Source organism: Macaca thibetana, chromosome 15 (genome assembly GCF_024542745.1).
Source record: "Macaca thibetana thibetana isolate TM-01 chromosome 15, ASM2454274v1, whole genome shotgun sequence".
NCBI lineage: Eukaryota > Metazoa > Chordata > Mammalia > Primates > Cercopithecidae > Macaca > Macaca thibetana.
The window spans coordinates 63,963,799-63,987,219 of record NC_065592.1 but is presented as its reverse complement, the minus strand read 5'-3'; the positions used below and the strand labels follow the sequence as shown (position 1 = coordinate 63,987,219).

At 37.2% G+C, this 23,421-nt stretch overlaps 1 protein-coding gene across 5 annotated transcripts in view; it reads right to left on the bottom strand.

Annotated features, from left to right (window-relative positions):
• BNC2 (basonuclin 2) overlaps window positions 1-23,421 on the bottom strand; it is a 459,271-nt gene that overhangs the window by 166,943 nt on the left and 268,907 nt on the right. For all 5 annotated transcript variants that reach the window (XM_050761635.1, XM_050761636.1, XM_050761637.1 and 2 more), the window contains one exon: window positions 3,138-3,240. In XM_050761635.1, coding sequence (XP_050617592.1) covers window positions 3,138-3,240 — 103 coding nt within the window. The remainder of the gene's footprint in view (window positions 1-3,137; window positions 3,241-23,421) is intronic.

Here is a 23,421-nt window from a genome sequence, read left to right as displayed (position 1 = left end):
GAGAGAATACATGATTTTGGCATTTGGTTATTTTTTAGCAGCAGATACTAAATTTTCTTTTATTGACATAATGACAGGTAGAATGCATTCAGTGCTACCATGAAACCATTCTGGGCAATGTATTTTGGTAGTCTTGTTGCCGCTCCATGCATTTCAGAGGAAAACTACACACTAGAAAACCCAAGTCACTTCCTTGTTGCCCCACACCCAGGACACTGCATGGTATAAGGTAGCCGGAAAGAATGCTTTGTACTAGAGACATGATTTCAGGGTTTCTGTGCAGGCGGGGTGGAATGAAGCAATTAGTTGTAATGCTAGGGGCAAAAAGAGTGGGTGCTCTCATCCCGCTGCCAACTCCAAGGCTAGAGGCCAACCCCTCACTGCTGTATTTGGCCTCATGAATGGGGAGAGTGTGGGATTCGCATGCCTGGGTGTATGTATTTTGAGCTATATACAGATATCTCCCTGTTGTGAGAAAAGAGAGGTCAAGGTGATAATCATAAGGGAAAGAATTAGAATTCATTTTACTAAGGTCTGAGAAACACCAAAATTAATATCCCAGAAACATAGAATTTTTAATGGTACAGTAGGAAAAGCACTGTCTGGTGTAACAGAAACATCTTATTCAAGTTGGGTGAAAAATGGCATTCTTCAGAAAGTCCTCAAAACAATCACTGGCCAGGAATAATTTATGTTGTTCAAGAAGGAAAAAACATTGCTTTTACTTTTACATTACTAATGTAATATGCACATGGACATTAAATAGAGAAACTGGTGACACAGTTAACTTTTACACTCACAAGGCTACCATAGTAGATAGATAATGATAATATAAGATGGCTTTGGCAAAAATGAGAGCGAATAAATGAAAAGCCCTTTGATTAATGACTGGCCTCCCCTTTACTGCTCATCTACTGTCTATTGTACTTTTAATATGCATTATTTGGAAAGGCTTCATATATTTTCTCTTTGTCATAATAAGACTGTAAAGTAGGTACTATTAATCCTATTTTACAGACAAGAAAACTGAAGTCCAGCGATATTAACATGTCATGAAGTGACAGAGCCAAGATTTGACCTCAGAACAGTCTACACCCATACTGCCTTCAATATTCTTACGATTCTGATGGGTTTAGGACATAAGTTCTGTACCAATTACCTGGCAAAACCAACACTTCTTCAGAGAAAAAAAGTTTATTTAGGAACTGTTATGGGCTGAACTGTGTTCCCCCAAAATTCCTATGTTGAAGTCATAACCCCTACTACCTCAGAAGGTGACTATATTTGAATATAGGGTCTTTAAAGAGGTGATTAAGTTAAAATGAGGCCCTTAGGGTGGGCCCTAATCCAATCTGACTGATGTCCTTAGAAGAGGAAATTTGGACGCACAAGAAGACACCGGGCCTGGGCACAGTGGCTCACACCTATAATCCCAGCACTCTGGGAGGCCGAGGAGGGCAGATCGTGAGGTCAGGAGTTCGAGACCAGCCTGGCCAACCTGGTGAAAACCCATCTCTACTAAAAATAGAAAAATAAGCTGGGCGTGATGGCTCATGCCTGTAATCCCAGCTACTCAGAAGGCTGAGGAAGGAGAATGGCTTGAACCCTGGAGGTGGAGGTTGCAGACACCATGGCATGCCCCACAGAGGAGAGACCATGTGAGGGTGCCCATCTACAAACGAGGAGGAGAAGCCTCAGAATGAAACCAACCCTGCCAACACTTTGATCTTGGAATTCTAGCCTCCAGAGCCTTGAGGATATAAATTTCTGCTGTCTAAGCCACCCAGCCTGTGGTATTTTGTCATGGCAGCCCCAGCAAACTACTATAGGACGAGAGACGAAATCACTGAATGTAGTAACATAAAGAGACTGCAGAACTAACTGCAGCTCGTCTGTTGTTCAAGACCGGACTGAGAATTGTTGCTGATTTGGGGCCTTGTTAATAAAGCAGGAAAGCGCTCTATCCCTGTGGGCATGAAGGATTGCAGGATTGAGGTTGCCTGGTGGAAACATACCCCTTCCCGGGTATTCCTCTCAGAGTACTCTCTCTCACAGAAACATGGCTGAAATGTCCCCACAACTCCAGCATACACACCCTCACGAGCAAGGTACATGATAAATTAAAAGCATTTCAAGGCATGGCCCAGTGTTGTTACCTCAGATCTTGCTAGAATAACATGACATTTATAAAAATACAACCCACTGGATGTTTGGCACCGCTTGGGAATGAAGAATATGTCCACTTAAGAGGCAATACCCGGGGCTATCCAAAAATCTCAAGCCAGGATTTCTTTTCATAAACATTACGTATCTTTTTAAATTCTACAGTCTGGGAGGTGAAAAAAAAAAAAAAAGAAAAAAGTCTGCTTATTTCCAAGTCTCCTTTTACTTAAACAGAACAAACATAAACCATACACAGGAATATGCTGAACGCTCAGTCAGGGCACACCGACAGAACGGCTCTGTGCACCTGGCAAAAAGCCTCAACACTCATATCCTTCGCGTGGGGTCTCCCCACCCCGGGACACACCTACACAGAGCTCACACTCTACCTACGTCGACCACCTCCAATCCCCATGCACACTGAAAGGGAGTATTTACAGGTTATATTTTCAGATACCAGCCAAATAATGTTCCCGTTCACTCTCTCATCCACCTGAGACCATACAACATTTAACATCTAGAAGGATAAACTCAGCCCCTAGCACATACGACAAGGGTGAGCAGTCATCGAGGAGTTCTCAAGCAAGGAGGATTTGCCAGCTTCCCTCTGAGGTCCAGGCCCTGAAAGGCCAACTGTGGTATGTTTGAGTTTCCATCAGGCCTGGTGTTTGCTGGCTGTGCCCATGCTCAGTAAGAACTCCACAGCCCAACTGTCCTATAAACGTCTTGGCCTTCTGCTGAGAGCTGCTTGCCTAGCACTGCTTCTTGGAGCTGAGAATATGCTGTTTGAGAGCCACAGGCTGAATCTTAACTAACACTTGGAGCATAGCTGACCTCTCTCTTCTCCAGGCCAGTGACTGCTCTAAACAGACACACACACACACACACACACACACACACACACACACACACACACACACGAACACGAACACGAACATAATAAGAACGGGAAGAAAAGCCCAGATTTTCCTCACCATGTGCCACCCAGCCATGTTTACACTGATCACAAGTCCTCAGGTTAATCTTCCCTGGCTGAAAACATTCACATGTGCAGTTTACCAGTGTGCAACGGATGGCCTGAAAAATAAAGGAGGAAAAAAAGGTCAGCATCTGTTCAAAGATACTATACTCTTTTCATCATTTTAATAAATAATGCCCACTTCCATTTTTAAAGGCTTTATGATGGCAGGGGCCTGGAGGGTTTTAAAAATAAATTTAGATATCGCCACAATCTCTTATAAAAAAAGGTAAAGAAAACAAAGCTCATTCACTAATACAATGTTTTAGGTCATTCATAGGAACCTTTAGATTACAAACTTAGAATAAAAATAAAGAACTACATATTCTATAAGATACTGGATTTATGACATCACAAATCCAAAAGAGGAAAAAGTATATTGCTGCTAATATATATTTCCACTTAAATTTATCCACTTGTCAATAAAGCAAAAAATACATTGTAACAAAATAATATTCAAGTGAAATGTCTGTGAAAGTAAAATATGGCACACAAATATTATTATTAGAATACTACTTTTCTTCTGCTGAATTTCAATTAAATGTTGTGCTAAACTCTCAAATATATTTTAAAGACACTCCTGTGATCAATAAGACCTAACATATTTCTGTTATTATTTAGCACATCCCAATTCCTTGAGTATTTTTTTCTTTATTAATTCCATTTTCGTTCCTGTTTTGAAAAATACAAAACAATCCTCCTCTTATTTCAATGGTGACATAAGAAAATAAGTTTAATTTTTGGTTTTAGATCAGACATGGAACAGAAAAAATCATTTCTGTGAGTATTTTATATTTGGAACAGTACACCTGTATTGCAGAAAACTGAAAAACACACTTAAAAATCTTTCATTTCCTTATAACTACTTTAAAAAACCATCTCATCAGTTAATATTATAAAATGAATCCATAGAACATTAGCATAAATGGAGTGTAACTTTTTATGAATAAAAACGTATGTTTAAGAATTGTGCTGAAGCTGACCTATGCTCTCGGACTACAGTTAATAAATTTACCTCATACAGTTAATTCTAATTTGCATGGAAATTCTGAAGACAGAAGGGATTTAGTCTGATCATTCGCAGATTAACAATCTACTGTAACTACTTGAACTGCCAGGAAAAGATCTCTCTGCAGATTTAGATGCAATCAATGATTACTGATTCTGGGGTGGAGGGGTGGGCATGGGGATACCTGAAACTGCAGCTCCGTGCGTGATAGCCATGCTCACTTACACAGCTCCAGATGCTCATACTTCTGGAACCATTTGGATTTTTATAGAGACTGTCTCATTTGTAACAGGCAGTATTTTGGATATTGTTAACGTAATTGGGACAAATTCCATTCACAGAGAATAAGACTGAGCGGGCTTCTACCATTCCCTATGCTTTGGATCAGGCACGTGTAAAATATTTCTCTTCTATTAATTAACATTAAATCTATGGATCCCTATTTGGTTTCAGATGTTGGAGTCCTCACTGCAGACTCCATTCATACTTCACCCTCATCTTTAATTTGTGCTTCTGTTTACCACTAGGGAAATATTTAATTGTATAATCTTCCCTGATATTTCAGGATCTCTCTTCCAAATATGGTCCAATTGTAGCTAGGTTGTAAACTTTGTTGTATATAGAAGTGATTAATTTGTAGACTATAAGGAGAAATATTTCTTCCAGAAGTTCTTATTTCAATTTCAATAATTTGTTGACTGAGAAATATATCAGAACATCCCAAGTTAGAAACAGTTTACTTAAATAACATGTCCATTAGTTAATGAACTCACAACTTGATTGTACGGTGACCAAAATAAAAAGAGCTTAGAGGACAGTGTTTCCACTAAAAACAAGGAACTTTACAAATTATCTAATTATAAATTTAGATATGGGAACTATGTTGACATTAAAACATTTATATAATTTGAAGTGCAATAATAAAAGCTTTCATAAATGCTTTAAAAAAAAAATACCTCTGCTTTACCAAAATCAACGGAGGGCCAATAAAGTGAGATGGTATTTCAAGGACAGTTAATATAAACTCTAGCATAAAAGACACAAATATTTCAATCATTAATTTGATAATAATTATTTTATAAAAATATCCTAACTTTGCATTGTTTAAAGCACACTTTCATCAACTTTAATTATACCCAGAACAAATTTAAGATCAGAACAAATTAAGAGACTGTGGATTTGCTTTATTTTTATGTGTATTTTTTTTTTTTTTTTTTACTGGTTGAATCATTCATTCACTTACTCTGAATTAGTTTATGATTCAAATATTTTGTCTTCCTAAATAACTTTATACATCTGGTACATTTGGGAATTCAACTTTTTAGATCATCATTCCTTTTTGTGAATTCTATTCTTTTTGTATCTAAACATACAAACACTGGAACACCTCAACTCCTTTTGTATATAAACACTTAAGCACTAGAATATCCATTTTGTATTTCTATGAATTCCAGAAGGTCTATTTGTTTTAAATTCAGATTTATATAGACTACAATTGTCCCTTAAGGGAATTATATATATTTAAACAATATGGCCTAAATAAATATTTTGAGTAAGACTACTGCGGCTTCAAAGGAAGTTTTATTCTAAATAACATTTTTGAAACAGCATAAAACTTTGACATACTATTTATTCACAACAAAATAGAACCAATGTGATCACTGGCCAACTCACCCACATGCAAAAACATAAATTATCATAAAACTATCAAAGTCAGTTAAGCCTCAAAAACGTACATGCATTACAAGGAGACAGTTGGGAAGAGTTAAAATGAATATACTTTCATTCTTGTGAATATGTTCACGGCTGCCTCCATTCAGCTCATGTCTGAGTGCCTCCAACCCTCTTCTGGGCACTCGGAACAAGACCAAGCTGTTACATTCCGTGAACTACACACTTTGAAAATGCAGGTATGCAGAAAGGAACAGACAGTTCAGTCAGACTGTTCCCACCTATCTATGCAGAGATTAGTATTCAGGTCTGGGTAAAGCAGACCTCCAGGACCCAGCCTAACAAGGGTGCCAGGGTGCCTTGTAACTCCTTCCTCAATTTCCATTATTGGAAACTGTCTACTCTTTTCTTCATACCTGCATTTTCAAAGTTTGTCATTCACAGAATGTACCACATACAGCTTAGTCTTGTTCCAAGTGCCCAGAAGGGGGTTGAAGGCACTCAGACCTGAGATGAATGGAGGCAGCCGTGAACATGATCAGCATGCCCCAATTCCCCAAGAACAAACATTAACAACAGCCATAAATTTTCTTAAGTCTGCAACTTATTGAAAGCAATTATTCCTTCTGCTTACCTTTACCACTGACTTCTTGAAAGAGAAATCCATGCACCCAGCAACCAGTGCTTCCACTTCCTCGCCACCACCTACATTTTAACTCTACAATCCGGATTCTGCCTCACACGTGCCTGAAACTGTCTCTCTGAGAGGAAATGTTCTCATCCTATCTGGTCCTTTTCTCTGGTCTTCTTGTCCTCCCAGACTCTGATGCAGCTTGCAGCACTAACTCTCCTTCATTCCTGGGCTGTAGAGACTGACTATCCTAGTTTTTCTGGCAGCAACTGCTCTCTCCTCTCTCTCTCCACTGTAAATAAATACAGGTGTTTCCCATGGCCAAGCTCTTCATTCTTTAATTTGGCAATTTCATGCCCTCCTACAGCTTCAAATATCATCACTAAGCAAAAACCATCACTTTGGAGCCAGGCACTGCCTCTTAAGTGGTGGGAAGTGGATGGCAGCGTCCCTGTGCTCAAGGACTTGATAATTTGGGGTTTGGGTGCAGTGGATTTAGAGGAGAGACCCCAACTAAGAACATAAAAGAAACCCTCACACAGATGGGAGAAGGACTATCTCCTCCTCATTACTCCTCCTCTACCAAACCTCAGGATTTTAATTTATTTATTTACAATAGTAAATTATTACCTATTATAATAATAGCTAGATGGATTGAATATCTGCCATTTTCCAGACATTGTGCCAGAGTTTATAAACATCAGCCTTCTTAGTTCTCAGAAAATAGCATAAAGTTGTTACTACTATTACTTTTATTTCACAGAGGAGAAACTAAGGTAGAGATAACTTACTATGTTACCTAAAGTCACAGATCTAGAAATCGGAACCAGCTCTCCATTCCACTGATAAGGAATCTTTATTTTTTTCTTTTTTTTCAAAGAGACACAGTCTAGCTCTGTCATCCGGGCTGAAGTACAGTGGTGAGATCATGGCTCACTGCAGCCTTGACCTTCAGGTTCAAGCAATCCTCCCACCTCAGCCTCCCGAGTAGCTAGGACCACAGGCGTGCACCATTACACTGAGCTAAGAATCCTGAGTTACGATTCCATTCACAGCAAGTTATGGGGCAGAGTTTTCACTGATATTCTGCCTTCCTCCAAAGATTATGTATCCCTTCCTTTCCTGTCTTCTACTCTCACTGCTACTACCACAATTCCAGTCTTTTTTTCTAGACTATCCAAACTATCTCCTAATTAACCTACACATTTCTCTTCTCTCCCCATCTCCACGAATATTCTCTCTTCTTAAGAGATCCACACAGTTGATCGTTATTTGCTTGACTGAGGTTATTTTCACCCTCCTGTCAGATTCTGCCTACTCGAGTAAAAACAGTGACTGTCCGTCCTCCTTGGTTAGACAGCTGACTCCTCTGTTATCCAAATTCTCAATCCCTACTTCTCTAACACCATGCTCTCTAGCTTCCCTCCTTCCAAGTCCTGCTTAAGTTGTTAACTCCTACTCATTCTTTGGATTTCAAGTACCACTCATTCCCCAGGGCAGTGGCCCTGTCTCCCATTCAAGACAAGTTCCCCACTAGACTCCTGTATCATAATCAGTCTGTCAGAGTGCTTAGTATGTAGATTGTGAATATTACATTTATTTGTGTGATTATCCGATATGGGTCTGTTTTCCCCTCTAGAACTTAAGTTCCGTGAGGGCAGGACAGACATGTCTGTTGGGCTTTCAATGTATAGTGGCAAATAATAGGTGCTCAAAAGGGACTTTAAAAATACATGATTCTCTGAACCACTTTCCTCATCTGTAAAGTGATAGTAACAATGACATAGCAACAGTGGCAAAACACTCAAATGAAATAATGAACATAAAGTAAGTGTTAACCTGTCTGGCAACAGGAAAAGCTCAATAAATGACAACCATTTATGGCCACAAGAAACTTTCCACATATTATATTTAAATGATTGTTTTCTCTCTTATGATTCTTCCCAATGTATTGTTTTACTCCAACACCTTGCAAATTGCCTAACACATATTTAGTCTTAATAAATAAATGAACACTTTGACATACATAATACCATATTATTCATACTATAATCCTCTAAGGTAGGCACACAGATTATTATTTCTGTTTTACTATTCTGGTTCAGAAACGTTTATGTGTTTTACATGGCTCTTAAATGATCTAGTGGAGAAGACGACAAATCTCCCAATTATGACTCAGTTTATTTCCATTACCTAAAGAAAACTAAAGAAAACTTACAATAAAAATAAGTAAATTATAAATATTCATATTCAAAAGTACATCTAAAATATACAAAGCAAAATAATTTAGTAAAAAATTAATCAACATTTGGTCAGTAACACTTTTATATCTGAATATTAAATAAAAGTACATTTGAAAGTATTTTGGATGAATTCCAAAGCTCTAATAGAGAGGATAGGTTCTGTTATCACTAAAGCTCAGGTCTCTAGCTGTACAGTACTTATAGATTGTTCCAATTCTCCAAGTTTATGTGAATTGAACACCAATCTTCTCACCCTATCATATTTCTCAGGAAAGCACAAATTGTTGTTTCAGTGAATATATAGGGTACTTCACAAAAGAACTATATACAAGGCTAATTAATAAAACTCTTATTAGAGGTTTTTTTGTTTGGGAACACTTAACCCTAGTTATCTGACACAAATTTAAAATGGCAAAATATGGCCTTTGGACAAATAGAAGCATAAAACACATATTCTGAAGGACCAATCAAAATGAGAGGGGAAAAAACTGATTTCAGTTCTGGGTTTTGGTGTTCCACACACACACAAAACCAAAAACAACTATTCACAAGGAGCTCCTTTCATGGGTTCGTTAACCTTCCCCAATCTCCCACAGATAACAAAAAAAAAATTTTCTTGTTTTTTTCTGAGACAGGATCTTGCTCTGTCGCCCAGGCTAGAGTGCAGTGGCATAATCTTGGCTCACTGCAACCTCCGCCTCTTAGGCTCAAATGATCCTCCCACCTCAGCCTCCCATGTAGCCGGGACTACAGGTGCACGCCACCACATCCGGCTAATTTTTGTAATTTTAGTAGAGACGGGGTTTCACCATGTTGCCCAGACTGGTCTCAAACTCCTAAGCTCAAGTGATTTGCCCACCTCAGCCTCCCAAAGTGCTGGGATTACATGTGTGAGTCATTGCGTCTGGCCTAAAAACCTTTTTTTTTTTTTTGAGACGGAATGTCACTCTGTTGACCAGGCTGGAGTACAGTGGTGTGATCTCAGCTCAGTGCAACCTCTGTCCTCCCGGATTTAAGTGATTCTCCCACTTCAGCCTCCTGAGTATCTGAGATTACAGGCATGCACCACCACGCCCAGCTAATTTTGTATATTTTTAGTAGAGACGGGGTTTCATCATGTTGGTCAGGCTGGTCTCAAACTCCTGACTTCATGATCCACCGGCCTCAACCTCTCAAAGTGTTGGAATTACAGGCATGAACCACAGTGCCTGGTCCTAAAAACCTTTTTAACTCTTCTTTCCCCTTGTTAATTTCTGGAGAGTATAGCAAGATTTACAATATGAATTATGAAATTTTAAAATATTTTAAATTGCTTAATAGTTAAGTACATGACCTACATTAATAGTAAATTATAGAAAAACCTAATCATTAATATAAGCATCCACTCAGGTGTGGTGGCTTAAGCCGGTAATCCCAGCACTTTGGGAGGCTGAGGCAGGAGGATGGGTTGAGCCCAAGAGTTCGAGACCAGCATGGGCAACATGGCAAAACCCGATCTCTACAAAAAGTACAAAAATTAGGCAGTACGTACAGTGGTAAAAGAAAATGCATCACACAATAATTAATAAAAGGCTCTAATGTGGAAAAAAAGAAATTTCTTTTATTTTTCTTTTTGAGACAGAGTTTTGCTCTTGCTGCCCAGGCTACCGTGCAATGGCACAAACTTGGCTCACTGCAATCTCCGCCTCCCAGGTTCAAGAGATTCTCCTGCCTCAGCCTCCCAAGTAGCTGGGATTTCAGGTGCCCAACATCATGGCCAACTAATTTTGGTATTTTTAGTAGAGACGGGGTTTCACCTTGTTGGCCAGGCTGGTCTCGAACTCTTGACCTCTAGTGATCCACCCGTCTCGGTCTCCCAAAGTGCTAGAATTACAGGCATGAGCCACTGTGCCTGGCTTAAAAAAAGAAAATTTGTTCCTCAAAGACATCAGCCTTCTTGGTTCTCAGAAAATAGCATAAAGTTGTTATCCTAACCTAGCTGGGAAGAGTGGCTCATGCCTGTAATCCCAGCATTTTGGGAGGCCGATGCAAGTGGACAGCTTGAGCCAAAACCAACCTGGACAACATGGTGAAACCTCACCTCTATACAAATACGAAAAATTATCCGGGCGTGGTGGTATGCACCTGTCATCCTAGGTACGCAGGAGGCTGAGGTGGGAGGACTGCTTGAGCCTTGGAGTTCGAGGATGCAGTAAGCCATGTTCATACCACTGCATTCCCAGCCTGAATGAAAAAGTGAGACCTTCATCTCACACACACACACACACAAAAGACTTCTATCCTAGTGGAGGAAAATCTGGAATAGCAAATTATCTGTAATGAATCTGAAAGCTAATTAAAGGATTGCCACAGAATACACTGCAATAAACAAACTAATGACTTGCTAGCACTGTGGAGGCAGAGAGTGATCTTGTAAACATGACCAAAAAGATGAAACAAGCACTTTTATATAGTTTGTGTATTATATGCTAAGACAGTACTTCAAACATTGCCACAAAGACTCTAAAAAGCTCACATGATAGTAATGGTGATTAAGTCAGCAAATATCTCCCTGTATAATTTTCAGAATTTATATAATACTGCCTTGGTAGAAGAAATCAGCTTCCTAACTGGCCAAGTCACAATGCAGCTTGAGTGAAAAAATTCTGCTTTTTTTTTTTTTTTTTGCACGGTGGACAACTACTAAGCTTACTTAAGATCAGCATGAACTACATGACTGCATGTGAATTTCACTTGTACTTGATTACAAAACTCATCTATGATGAATGTAAAAGAATATTCACCTGTTGCACTGAAGAGTTTTGCAACCAAGTATTGAAAGGAGACAAGAAGATGTGAATCAGAAAGACACAGAACATGGGTCAAAAGATCTATTATTTTAAACATCCCAGAAAAAAGCTTTATTAACAATCTAAAAAGTCTATCTAATTCTGACCATGAGACTATTAATATAAATCTATAGTTTAAGGTGGGTATGCTTTCTGCATTTATACAAACAAATACATAAATGTGAGTCTGAATGAACAATGCACATAGAATTTACATGCTATGATTATCAGTGATTATAAAGCTGATTATAAATGTTAAGGGTCCACAAGCACGTTAAACTATAGTGCAAATGTCACTACTCCTAATGTAACAGCAGCAAATGAGAAACAATGAAGTTATTCTGTCTCCTTTAAAAAATCTACTCAAACATTCATATGATGGAAAATTATACCTAAAAGTATGTCTCTTATTTGGTGGTAACTAGAAAATTAAAAATTAACCATTCAAAGAAAGATCCTTACATTTGTCTAATTGTTTTTAATGTAATACGAAGAAATAGCAAGCTGGTAAAAAATGATATTTTGTTGTACTTAATGTGTTCTGAAATTTCTTGGTGTCTTTTCAACAACAACAAAAAAAACAGATTAGATCTTATGACTGAGACAAGAGATTCACAAGAGCATGGGTTTGTTGGACTCACTAAAAGGCCTGGTGCCACTGGTTTAAACTGTGGGCAACATGCTAAAAGACAAAAAGCTGGGCAATTTAAAGATGGTTAACCACCCCTCTCCCCCACCAAAAACAAAACCTTGAGAAAAATGTTATGAACCAAAGAAATACATCATCTTTACAATAAACACATCCAAAATAATTGAAAGAGATTCACTGGGAAAAGTTGACCTTTGAACATCAATTGATGTTAAAAATCAGGAGATTTAAAACCTCATTTTATAAAACCCTATCCCTCCATCAACTGACAAATGGATAAACAAAATTCAGTATATCAATATAATGAAATTTTATTTCTCCATAAAAAGGAATGAACCACGGATACATACTACAACATGAATGAACATGAAAAACACTAAGCTAAGTTGCAGGAACCAGTCATAAAAGACCAAATATTATTATTCCATTCAGATGAAATGTTTAGAAGAGGGAAATCTGTAATGATAAAAAGTAGATTAGTGGCTGCCTCAAGGGGGACGAGGCTTAGGGTGACAGCTAAAGGGGATGGAGTTTCTTTCTGAGGTGATAAAAATGTTCAGTGGTAACTGAACCTAACCATAAATATACTAAAATACAGTGAATATTTTAAATGGGTGGAATGTATAGTAAGTGAAACATATCTCAATAAAGCTGTTTACAACAGGGAAAGGGTCGGAGGAATCCCACTGCCCCACCTACTTTCTTTTAGTGGTGTTTAAACCCTTTAATCCCATAAAATATCATTCCCCAGCAGACATAATGCCGCATATCTTTCACCCAGAAGGTCTTCAATACACAAATGCTAAGTGAGTTAATACATGCACAGTAAACAAAGAAATTTTATTGCTGCTTATATTTGAAAATCCTTTCTACTTTGAAAATATTAAAACCTAATATATCCATTTAAAAATCCACTGCCATTTTTCTATCAGGAAAATCTAATACAGCTTTCAAATATTTGGGGGGCAAAAAGGCAAAAACAAAAACAAAAACAAAACTTCTCAGTTATGATGCTCAGCAATATTAATATCAAAGTATTAAAAAAATTCTAAGATAATTTGTTAAAAATTGACAGTGGTGAATTTTGTCATGTATACGACCAAAAAAAAACCCTCAATTTACTGTGGTGAAAAAATTATTTCAGCAAAAGTCAAGAAACAAATTTGGCTTAGGGGGAGTGGGCAAAGAGGGAAAACCATAAACTTCTGAGCATATGTTTATATACGAGTGTAAAAGTTTCTACAACTGTGTGAATATATAAATACAAACAGGGAGAAAGGGACACACACAGGCATATAAATTTTCCCAGACACAGATCCAATGAGCATCTGTAGTCATTACCTACTATCACAACCTACTATCACAACCTACTATCAATTGATAGAAGAAAGACCCCATTTACATAATTTAGAAGTTCAGAGTAAAAATCAACAGCGGGATATAGCCAATTATATAAGGAAAATACCCATGCTTCTATGGCATCAAAGCATATGCAAGCTTCGGAGTGCGTGTATGTGTGTGTTTCAATTAAATTAGGCCTATGGTAATACATGCAATTTTGTTAGGCAATTAGTAATATTAAAGAAACATGAAATGAAAAGGCATTTCAATTTAGGCAAAAACATTTTATTTTCTTACCTAACATTTAACAACTAAGATACTCCATTTATTGCCTGTATACTTACAAATTTTACAGGCTACTTAGGCAGCTGTAATAACATAAATAGAAAGGAAATAGTCCTTCCATGAACAGACCTATCACCTAATTGAAAATAAGGGGTTAGCTTGCCATTAAAAAAAGAAAAACACACATTTCAACTCAGTCTATATTTACCAGAACACCTAACTTTATATAAGGAGGCAAAGCACTTCTGATATCTTATGATGCTAATAATAATCTCATTTCATCTTAATGTTGAATCAGCAATTTTGTATTCCATTGATATATATATTATTCATTTTCACTAATGCAATTTGAAAGATGGTAATGTGATTACATTTCTCTGTGGCATTCATGAAAACAATTACTAATATAATATGATAGAGAAGACATTAATAAGGACGGGATTTATAATGAGATGCAAAAAGACTTATAAACCTTTAAGCACTTTACAAAGAAACTACTCCTCATTAAGCAAGAAGCAAGACAAGATGAAGCTTAAATTCTGGTATGTTTCAAAAGCACCTCCAATCGTAGAAAGAACGATTGATTTGTATGATCCCACACTTTGGTGACCAAGCAAAGACGTACAGAAGTAACATAAAAGTTGTCCTAAGTTGTGCCCAATGTAAGACCTGGTCCTAAGTCAGTATCTTTCCCTTCCCAGACGGCATGTGAAGGGTTCCCTAAAGAAAGGAGTTCCTCTAAATCTTTATCCTCTTCATAAAAGGAGCTGCCCACCTTATTTCAAATGCCAAAGCACTGTAATCAATCCATTTACTAAGCAAGAGCATAGGTAGGTGACCTTTTAACTAAATTTACTCCTCTGGGTTTGTGATAAAATTTACCCCAGTAAAGTAACAGAGGAGAAAAGATGTTACATTTTAGAATTTAACATTTCAGATGACAATTGATTACCCAGGCCATTTGAGACAGACTGTAAGACTAATAATATCCCATGTTTGTACAGTGCTATGAAGCTTGCATAATACTTCAAATACATTCTTGTATTTAATCATCAAAATCCCTAAAATTAGACATTTTTTCAAACAGCAGAAAATGAGGCTCTGAGATGTCCCTAAATGGTCACAGCTACTAATCCAGGGCTCTTTCCACTCAGCCTGGGCATGGGAGGAAAGGAGCCTGATAATCCCCCTTGTTCCCCTCCTCCTCAATGAGATTTCCTCAGATAAGTTTTCGGTTCCAGTAGGATCTTATAACCAAATAGGAGATATGAACAAAACTACACAAAAAGGGAGAGGGATGGGTAAGGGTTTAAGCAACTTGAAAAGTGAAAGAAACTGCTAAGTAAGCAGTTAACCATATATATTAGGATTTTTTTTTGCCAAAAAGTGGTACACTTTTAAATAAACAAAGTGACCCAGCACAGTATTTTATAGTCTTTAAATGGTTATATTAAGAAATGTTGAAATCTGAAAACAGTGAGACAAGATACTCCCAGGAACACTTGGTTTATTCTACAGTATTTCACTTATACCTGTCTTGGGACTGCTCATCAGCGACACATCTCAACAAACATTTTAACATCTTCCATTGTACATCTAACTGTGTATCATAATTATCTGACTATAAAAGAGTATGTTTCTGCCTAAAAGCAGGTTTCAGCACAGGAATCATACCTATTGCAAATAATAATAGTGATATGATGAACAGTCTATGTGCCCCCTTATACGTTATTTATGTTAGGTCATGGATTCCCCAGGGGTCTGTGCTGAGACCTGGACTGGCTTCATTAGTGCTTCATATAAATCAATGAAGGCACGTCTTGATTTTACCAGTGGCTAGAGTCACTGGAATTTTTCAAGTGAAACCTCTCAGGTAATACACTTTTTAAAAACACAAATACAATGTTACCATTTCTTCTAAAAGGTGGTTTTCTCAAATTCAAAGGGTTAATTTCTCTGTGGGCTCAGAGAAATCCCACAAATTTCTATGAAATCTGTATGAATCTGAAGGTAAAATGTGCCCTAGTATGCTGAAAAAACATTATTCTCTTTTTTCTTTTAAAGATTAGATGGTTTTTAAAAACAGACATAAAGAGAAAGACAGGAAAAAACAGACTAGCTAATAAGAAATGCTTCAACATCACTGAGCAAAGCAAGAGACCTATGTAATGGTTGTCAGGAACTTTGAGCTAACTCTTGAAAATTAAGAAATAAATAGAAAGCCTTGTGGAAAAAAAGTCTTCTAGAACAATGTTAATGCCATCTTGGGCATGTGGACTGAGTTCACATGTGTGTCAGCTGAATCAACATAATGGGCTATAACAGCTTCGAAGCAGCTAATATGGTCCATTGGGTCAATAATCCGTGAACTAAGAAGGATTTACTTGATAGACTATAAATGGTTCATAAGAACTCAAGAATCACTCCATCAGATCAAAAATCCAATTTTCATATGGTGCCTTTCTACAAATTAACCAAAAGAAAGTAATGGCTCTGAAGGACTTCAAGGTCTATCAGCTAAAAATTCATGTTTTAAAGAACAGTGTAGAGGAAGAAATAAAAATTAAACGTCTTGGGGCAGGGGAGATCAACCTATTTAAGGAGAAAAATATATTTTCTTAAGGGAAATTAATATACAGTATGAAATATCCAAGGGGCTTTTTATGTTCTCCTATAGGTACGTGAATGTACAAATACAAACAACTAAAATACATACACATATATATTCATATTTTTTTCTCTCTCTCCCCTCCAGATATCTACACACACTAGGTAAATTACAAAACCCTATTTTTAGATAGCAACAATGCAAAATGAAAATTTGTATTTTATTTTTACCTCTCTACACCATTTGTTTGTGGATCTATGGAGACATTTGGGACAGAATATGGATACTGGTAAATTCTTTCATTTTCACGTACAGAAAAGCAGGCAGAAGAAACTACAAAAGGTAAACAGTAGAAACTACAATATATTTTCAACATTTAAGAGAGAGGAGAGTTGATTCCCTGGCTGGCCAAAGCTTATACAGCCAGCATTTTCAGATAACTGCAACTTCTGCCCTCTCTAGACTGCAGAGAAACAGGAGCCTTTATCCTGTGTTTGTGAATTTCATTACATATTCACGCTAGGTGATAGTGGTTGTAGATTAATTTTGTTAAATGTAAGCCTATCTACATGAATAATTGTATTTACTAAGTTCATGGCAACGAAGAAAAGCAGAGAAAAATACTCCAAAAATATAACAGGCTGTAATTAGAATTCTTAACAAGAAAGAATTCCTTTACTCGGGAAGAAAATGTGATCTATCACCTCTCTCTCAAAATGCTATTAGCTTCTCTTCATCATAGGAACAACAAAAAGGAATCATTTCTTTTTCTTTTTATAGAAGTGACACTGAATAAAATAATGGATGTTTTTACATCAAAGTATATTAGCTATTGACATAAGCTCGGTCCTCTTAACTTTTACACAAGGGAAAGAAAAATTCCAATAATTCTGAACTAGACAGATAAAACTTTTCTCTGTGGCTACAGCCATGTATTATTATATGTAACTGCTTATTTTTAAAAAGAGCCTTATTGGTGCTCTCTGAAGGATTTTCTTTTATACATAGCTTTATCCTATAATTTTGTCCCTGTTGGGCACGCTGCCTAAATTTAAACACAAACAGTCAAGCAATGAAGAAACATTAACACATTTACTGTGAACAAAAACTCCCAGTTGTACAGTGAAATTTTAATACATTTCAACTTATCTCTTTTACTAATGGGGAGAGTACAAACCCTGCAGGAATTTGCTCTGCAAACTGGTAATTACAGTAGACTCACTTTTTTATAATGCATATGTATAGTCAGACAAAAAAAACGCTGGCTGCCCTTTTGATGTAGGTTACAATAGAAATGTTTTTTAAAAATTATGAAAATCTACAGCAATTCTAAAGGAATGTGTTATTTCATGGAAAAGCGTCCTTTAACTCTATATGTGGACACAAATAGACATATATTTAGATACTTGCTTTACACATGAGAAGGCATAAGCTTTACCTGCATGAGCTTTTATGTTATTTCCCCCATAATCTTAAGTGTACAAAGTAAATCTGCTCCTATTTATACAAAGTTAGTTTTTATTTTAAAAATATCAATCTTAAATATAAATTTATCTATTTTTATATATAATTTATTTGTTATCATATAAAGATGACATTCTTTCATTCTGTGCCTGGTTTCCGGGCAGTTTTGAAGATTTAAATCTATATATTGGGATCTCACTGAAACTTCTCATTAAATAATTAAGGACTGCAAATCAGTAATTTGTCTCTCAGTGCAGGTATATGTGCATCTTAATGAAAGAGACCCTATGTGCATGCCTGAAGAGAGTAAGACCCATATACTGTAATATTCATAATAGTAACATAGATAATTGATAGAAATGAAACACAATCTTTGTTACTATTCACGTCATGTGCTAGACACTTTACATTTATCTGTCAAATTTTTGGTTCCATAACAACTTTCTAAGAAATTGAAATCTGCTAGACTGCTAAGAGGCTATCAATATATAATTTATGTTAACCTCAGGTTTTTTAAGTATGATCACACTGGGGAAAAAATAAAAGCAGATAAAGCTTTTAAGTGGACCTAACTTTCGTAAAATTATGTGAATTAAAAAATAAAAGTGATGAAGTTGCTAAAATGCCTATTACTGAGTATTATCTACAAATTCCAGGGACAACTTTCTAAAAGTGGAAACTGTAAAATTCACATTAAATATCTAGCATGTATTTACTAGCAGAATATGCAAGTTGCTGTTCAGAAATCATTGCCTTAGCCATCCAACTTCACGTGAGAGAGACAAAAGATAATCATTCATGGTAGGCTTGGCTGTGGCAGAATGAACTCCCACTATGGGGAAGAGATGTTTTAGATACACTAGAAATAAAGTACCTTCTTCTAAGTCCACATGCCTTACTATTCTTCTAGGCAATGCTAGTAACATTCTAACCTTAGGACTCCCTGTCATTATAGTAAAGAATATGTTCCCCTCCACCATTCTCATCTCTACTACAAAAGACTACTTTTATCATACTGTACCTGAAACCCAAAATAGGAAAACAGGCTCATCACAGCTTAAGAGTCGGGCTTTAGCTCACAGGCAATGTATATATCTTGGGCAATACCTATTCCTTCGACCTGGAAATTAAATGAGATACTTTGTGTTTTCTAAAAAGCCAAACATCGAAATATGTATTTTCCACTTCTATTTCCTTAAAGTTGGTTTTTGCACAAAATGTTACACAGGGTTGTACCTTCAATATGAATAAATTAACAACAAAAGTACACCTCAAGGACATATAAAACTCTACTCTCTCCAATATCCATTCACCTATATAAAAACAACCAAACATTAAAATGTATGTAGCCTATCACAAAGCATTCATCCCTTCATTTGCTAAGACTTAACTACTCCAAAGACAATGCTAGAAATTATGAAATATAAAAATATAAACAAATATACTTCCTGCTCCCTCATAAACAAATATGCTTCCTTACCACAAATAACTGAACTGTGAAGCTAAGTGATTTGGAATATGAGCTTAATGTCAACCATACTCAAGTAAATTGGAGAGTTAGGTCATAACTTACATACTACAGAGATTTACAACTTTCATAGGATCAAAAGGAAAGAAGTAGAAATTCAATACTCTCTCTTGCTGCAAGGCAGAGATGCTGTGAACGGAAGCCTAGGGACAAAAACGTGTTATAACAAAACACACACACCCTTCTAACACCTTCTCCAAATGAATGGTTCCCTCAACTTTACTTTAAGTAAAGGTAAAACGTAGTTTGAAATCAGGCGCGGTGGCTCACGTCTGTAATCCCGGCATTTTGGGAGGCTGACATAGGTGGATCATCTGAGGTCAGAAGTTCAACAACAGCCTGGCCAACATAGTGAAACTCCATCTCTACTAAAAATACAAAAATTAGCTAGGCGTGGTGGCACGTGCCTGTAATCCCAGCTACTCGGGAGGCTGAGGCAGGAGAATCACTTGAACCCGGAGGCGGAGGTTACAGTGAACCGAGATAGCTCCACTGTGCTCCAGCCTAGGTGACAGAGCAAGTCTCCATCTCAAAACAAACTAATATATTAAGATATGATTAATATTTTCATACATCTGCATTTTTCATTGATAAACTGATAACAGCGCATGCCCATGTATTGTGGTGCTTCCACTTCTTCAATACAAGTACCACAGGACAAGCCAATATATTATTGGATGAGCAAATACACACAAACCAGCTCTGCTGGTCTACGAAGAAGGATAAAGGAAAACAGTGGCAACCAACAGTTTCACTCTATGACTCACTCACATTTAAAACCCTGATATATAAGAAACCTACATCTAGACTACCGTATGTACTTTAAATAATCCAAGAGGGGCACTACGCTGATGACCACAGATACTGCTACTGATGACACTGAACATCAGTTGGATTTCTGTAAAGTACCTCATAAGTTTGTGAGATGGCTGTTTCCTACCCTATTTGCACAATTAGTGTGTTCTACTTGAATGAATCATAAATAGATCAGGAAAGCACAATTCAATATGATTTTTCACTGAAACATTATCTGAATATCCATAGAGTTGACAATAAGCAGGCTTTAATACTTTATATTCGATCATATCCAGTAAATGTGAGGCTATTATTTTAATTGTAAAATATATTACCTGTGCTCAAGTTGTTTAACACTGAGACACAGCTGCCAGATGGTATGTCGCCGAGAAAAGTAAAGCAGACATAGTAGAATTTTAAGTGGGTGTGTATTTGTACAGTATTATTTTCTTTTAGATTGCCAGTCTATTGACAAATTCAGCATTTTATTCCTTAATCAGAAAATAACAAATTTTAAAGTTAGGGTATACATGCTTCCTTATCTATCCATATTCTAGCTCAAAAACATCATTTTTAATGTTTACCTATATTTAATATTTCAATTTTGTGTTTCATTTAGCTAAAATAGTAACTCCCTTGCCCCCAAATCAACATACTTGTTTAATTTTTAAAAGTTAATGATGTGGGAGAGGAAATCTTCTGGTGTTAGAAGTAGTATAAAGCGGTAGTGTTATAAATGAATAAAGCTAGTTTGTGTATGAAGGAATTATACCTGAGATAGTAACCTGAAGATCTCTGTACACAGTTAAGTATGCTACCTTTTCATCTGAAACAAACAAAATGAACAAAAAAGAGGAGAAATGTAAAATATGTGCTAATAACGACTTCAATGTGAAAGTGCCTCTTGCTTTAATTTGGGATCACAGAAAATGGTGATGAAACATCTTTTATTATTTAAACATCTTAGAAGGGGCAAGAGGAGTCTGTAAATGAAAGGTGAGATTTATCACGTGCTGTGAAAACAAGGTTTCACAACACAATCTCATCTTCTTTAGCTATGAGCCAAATGTTTCCTCTTCCTTAAGCAAAGCAAAAGAAAACCCTTACCTATTAAATATTAAAAAGAACAGGTCTATGTCAGAATCATCTGCAGTTCTTTACAGAAGTACAGATATCCAGGACCACACTCCAGAATCAGCAAATTGCAACTTCAAGTCCACTCGCACAACCCGAGAAGAAGTGCCTCCTCAAATTCTGTACCTTGGGCACCTCATTTGGCTCACCCTACTCCTGGCCCTATATTGTTAACACTCTTGTGGTACTGTAAGAGGCAGGGAACTTTGCTGAGAACTAAACAAATAGACACAAATGCAAGAAGATGCTCTATTTAAAGGACTTCGGGGTAAAGGGAAATCTCAAACTTGTTTAGCATCCCTTGGGACACTGCGAGAGACGTAAGCAGTTTCCTGAGGAGGGCCTCATGAGCTTTTCCAAGATTTGAAAGCAGAGCTTCTCAGAGGGAGCTGAGTCCAAGCCAACTGTTGAAGCAAGATCCTACTACACACTCCTGAGCCTGAAACTGATGGAGAGGGGAAGAGAAAGCCAGTGAGGGCAGGGTCTGGGTACCTAAATGGCTATCCATTTTCATTTTAAATGGATGCAGGGAAAAGATATAAATGATTAATATGACTAATCAATTCCCTTAGTAATTCCCTTCCTCCCCACTGCCACCACTCACTAATTTTTCAATATGCATTTAGGAAAGTAGAGAGATTGCCTACAACTGGCGATAACTACAGTCACACTTCTATAACCAGGAGTCTGGTAATATCTCTAAAGTTTAAAAGATAATATTCTGGAAAGTACCCAGCACAACCCCTCCAATATAGTAAGTGCTCAGTAATGTTTCTCTTCCCTGCCTTCTACATAATCGTCAAAGTATGGAGCCATAAACAGCAATGGAGCTTTGACATAGTTAAAAGTAGTTAAGGGAAGGATACGGAAGGATACCAGTCTGGAAGGATACCAGTCTGCTATTGTATTTTTTGTCATTCCAAACCCCTTGCAGGAACTAAATCCTTCACTCCTGACCCTTATGAATACAAAGCAGGTTCTTTGCCTAATTTATTTTTATTTTTTTTATTTTTTTTTTTTGAGACGGAGTCTCGCTCTGCCACCCAGGCTGGAGTGCAGTGGCCAGATCTCGGCTCACTGCAAGCTCTGCCTCCCGGGTTCACGCCATTCTCCTGCCTCAGCCTCCTGAGTAGCTGGGACTACAGGCGCCCGCCACCTCGCCCGGCTAGTTTTTTTTTGTATTTTTTTAGTAGAGACGGGGTTTCACCGTGTCAGCCAGGATGGTCTCGATCTCCTGACCTCGTGATCCGCCCGTCTCGGCCTCCCAAAGTGCTGGGATTACAGGCTTGAGCCACCGCGCCCGGCCTCTTTGCCTAATTTATGGCAATTGTAACTGAATTGGGCTAAGTGGCTCCCAAACTGATTTTTGAAAGACTAATATGCCCTCTTCTGGCTTCTGATTTAAGAAAAAAGGAAAACAAAATGTTAGTTTATTAGATGTGTAAAAATGTGAGGTAAAAATGTCCACTTATTTATTGTATTTACTACTAATCATCTTAATTACTTCATAGAGATTTTCATAGGTAACTTAGTATTTGGAAGTCTCAACATTAGGTAAGGTGACAATACTTTCTAATGACATGTTGTTCACCAATGGGGCTTTGGACAAATTTTTCCCAAGCCAGATGACAATGTAAAGGTGATATAAACTGCATCAACAGGGGTCAGAAAAGAAAAATCTAAATGTGGTATACCTACTAGGAAAATCTACAATGTCTTTTCAGTGGTGCCACATGCCCCCTCAGTGCTGCCCACTCAGGCCTGCTTTCACAGCCCAGAGCCGACAGCAATGCCAATTAGTGTCAGTTATGATGGGGTTTTAGAGACATGGACCTTTGTCTTAGAGGAAGTAGACTGCAACCACCAACTTACTGTACAGAAGCAACCTAACCAGCCATTAGGTGGAAATGACTTTTCAGCCACTTCCTCCAGGGACTGTATCAGAAACTGATGGCTTAGACAGATGGGAACATTTTTACATTTCTGTTTTAACTGCATCCAGGAAAATGGATTTTTATCATTTGATGCTGCCAAACCCTCATTTCATTTGCTTC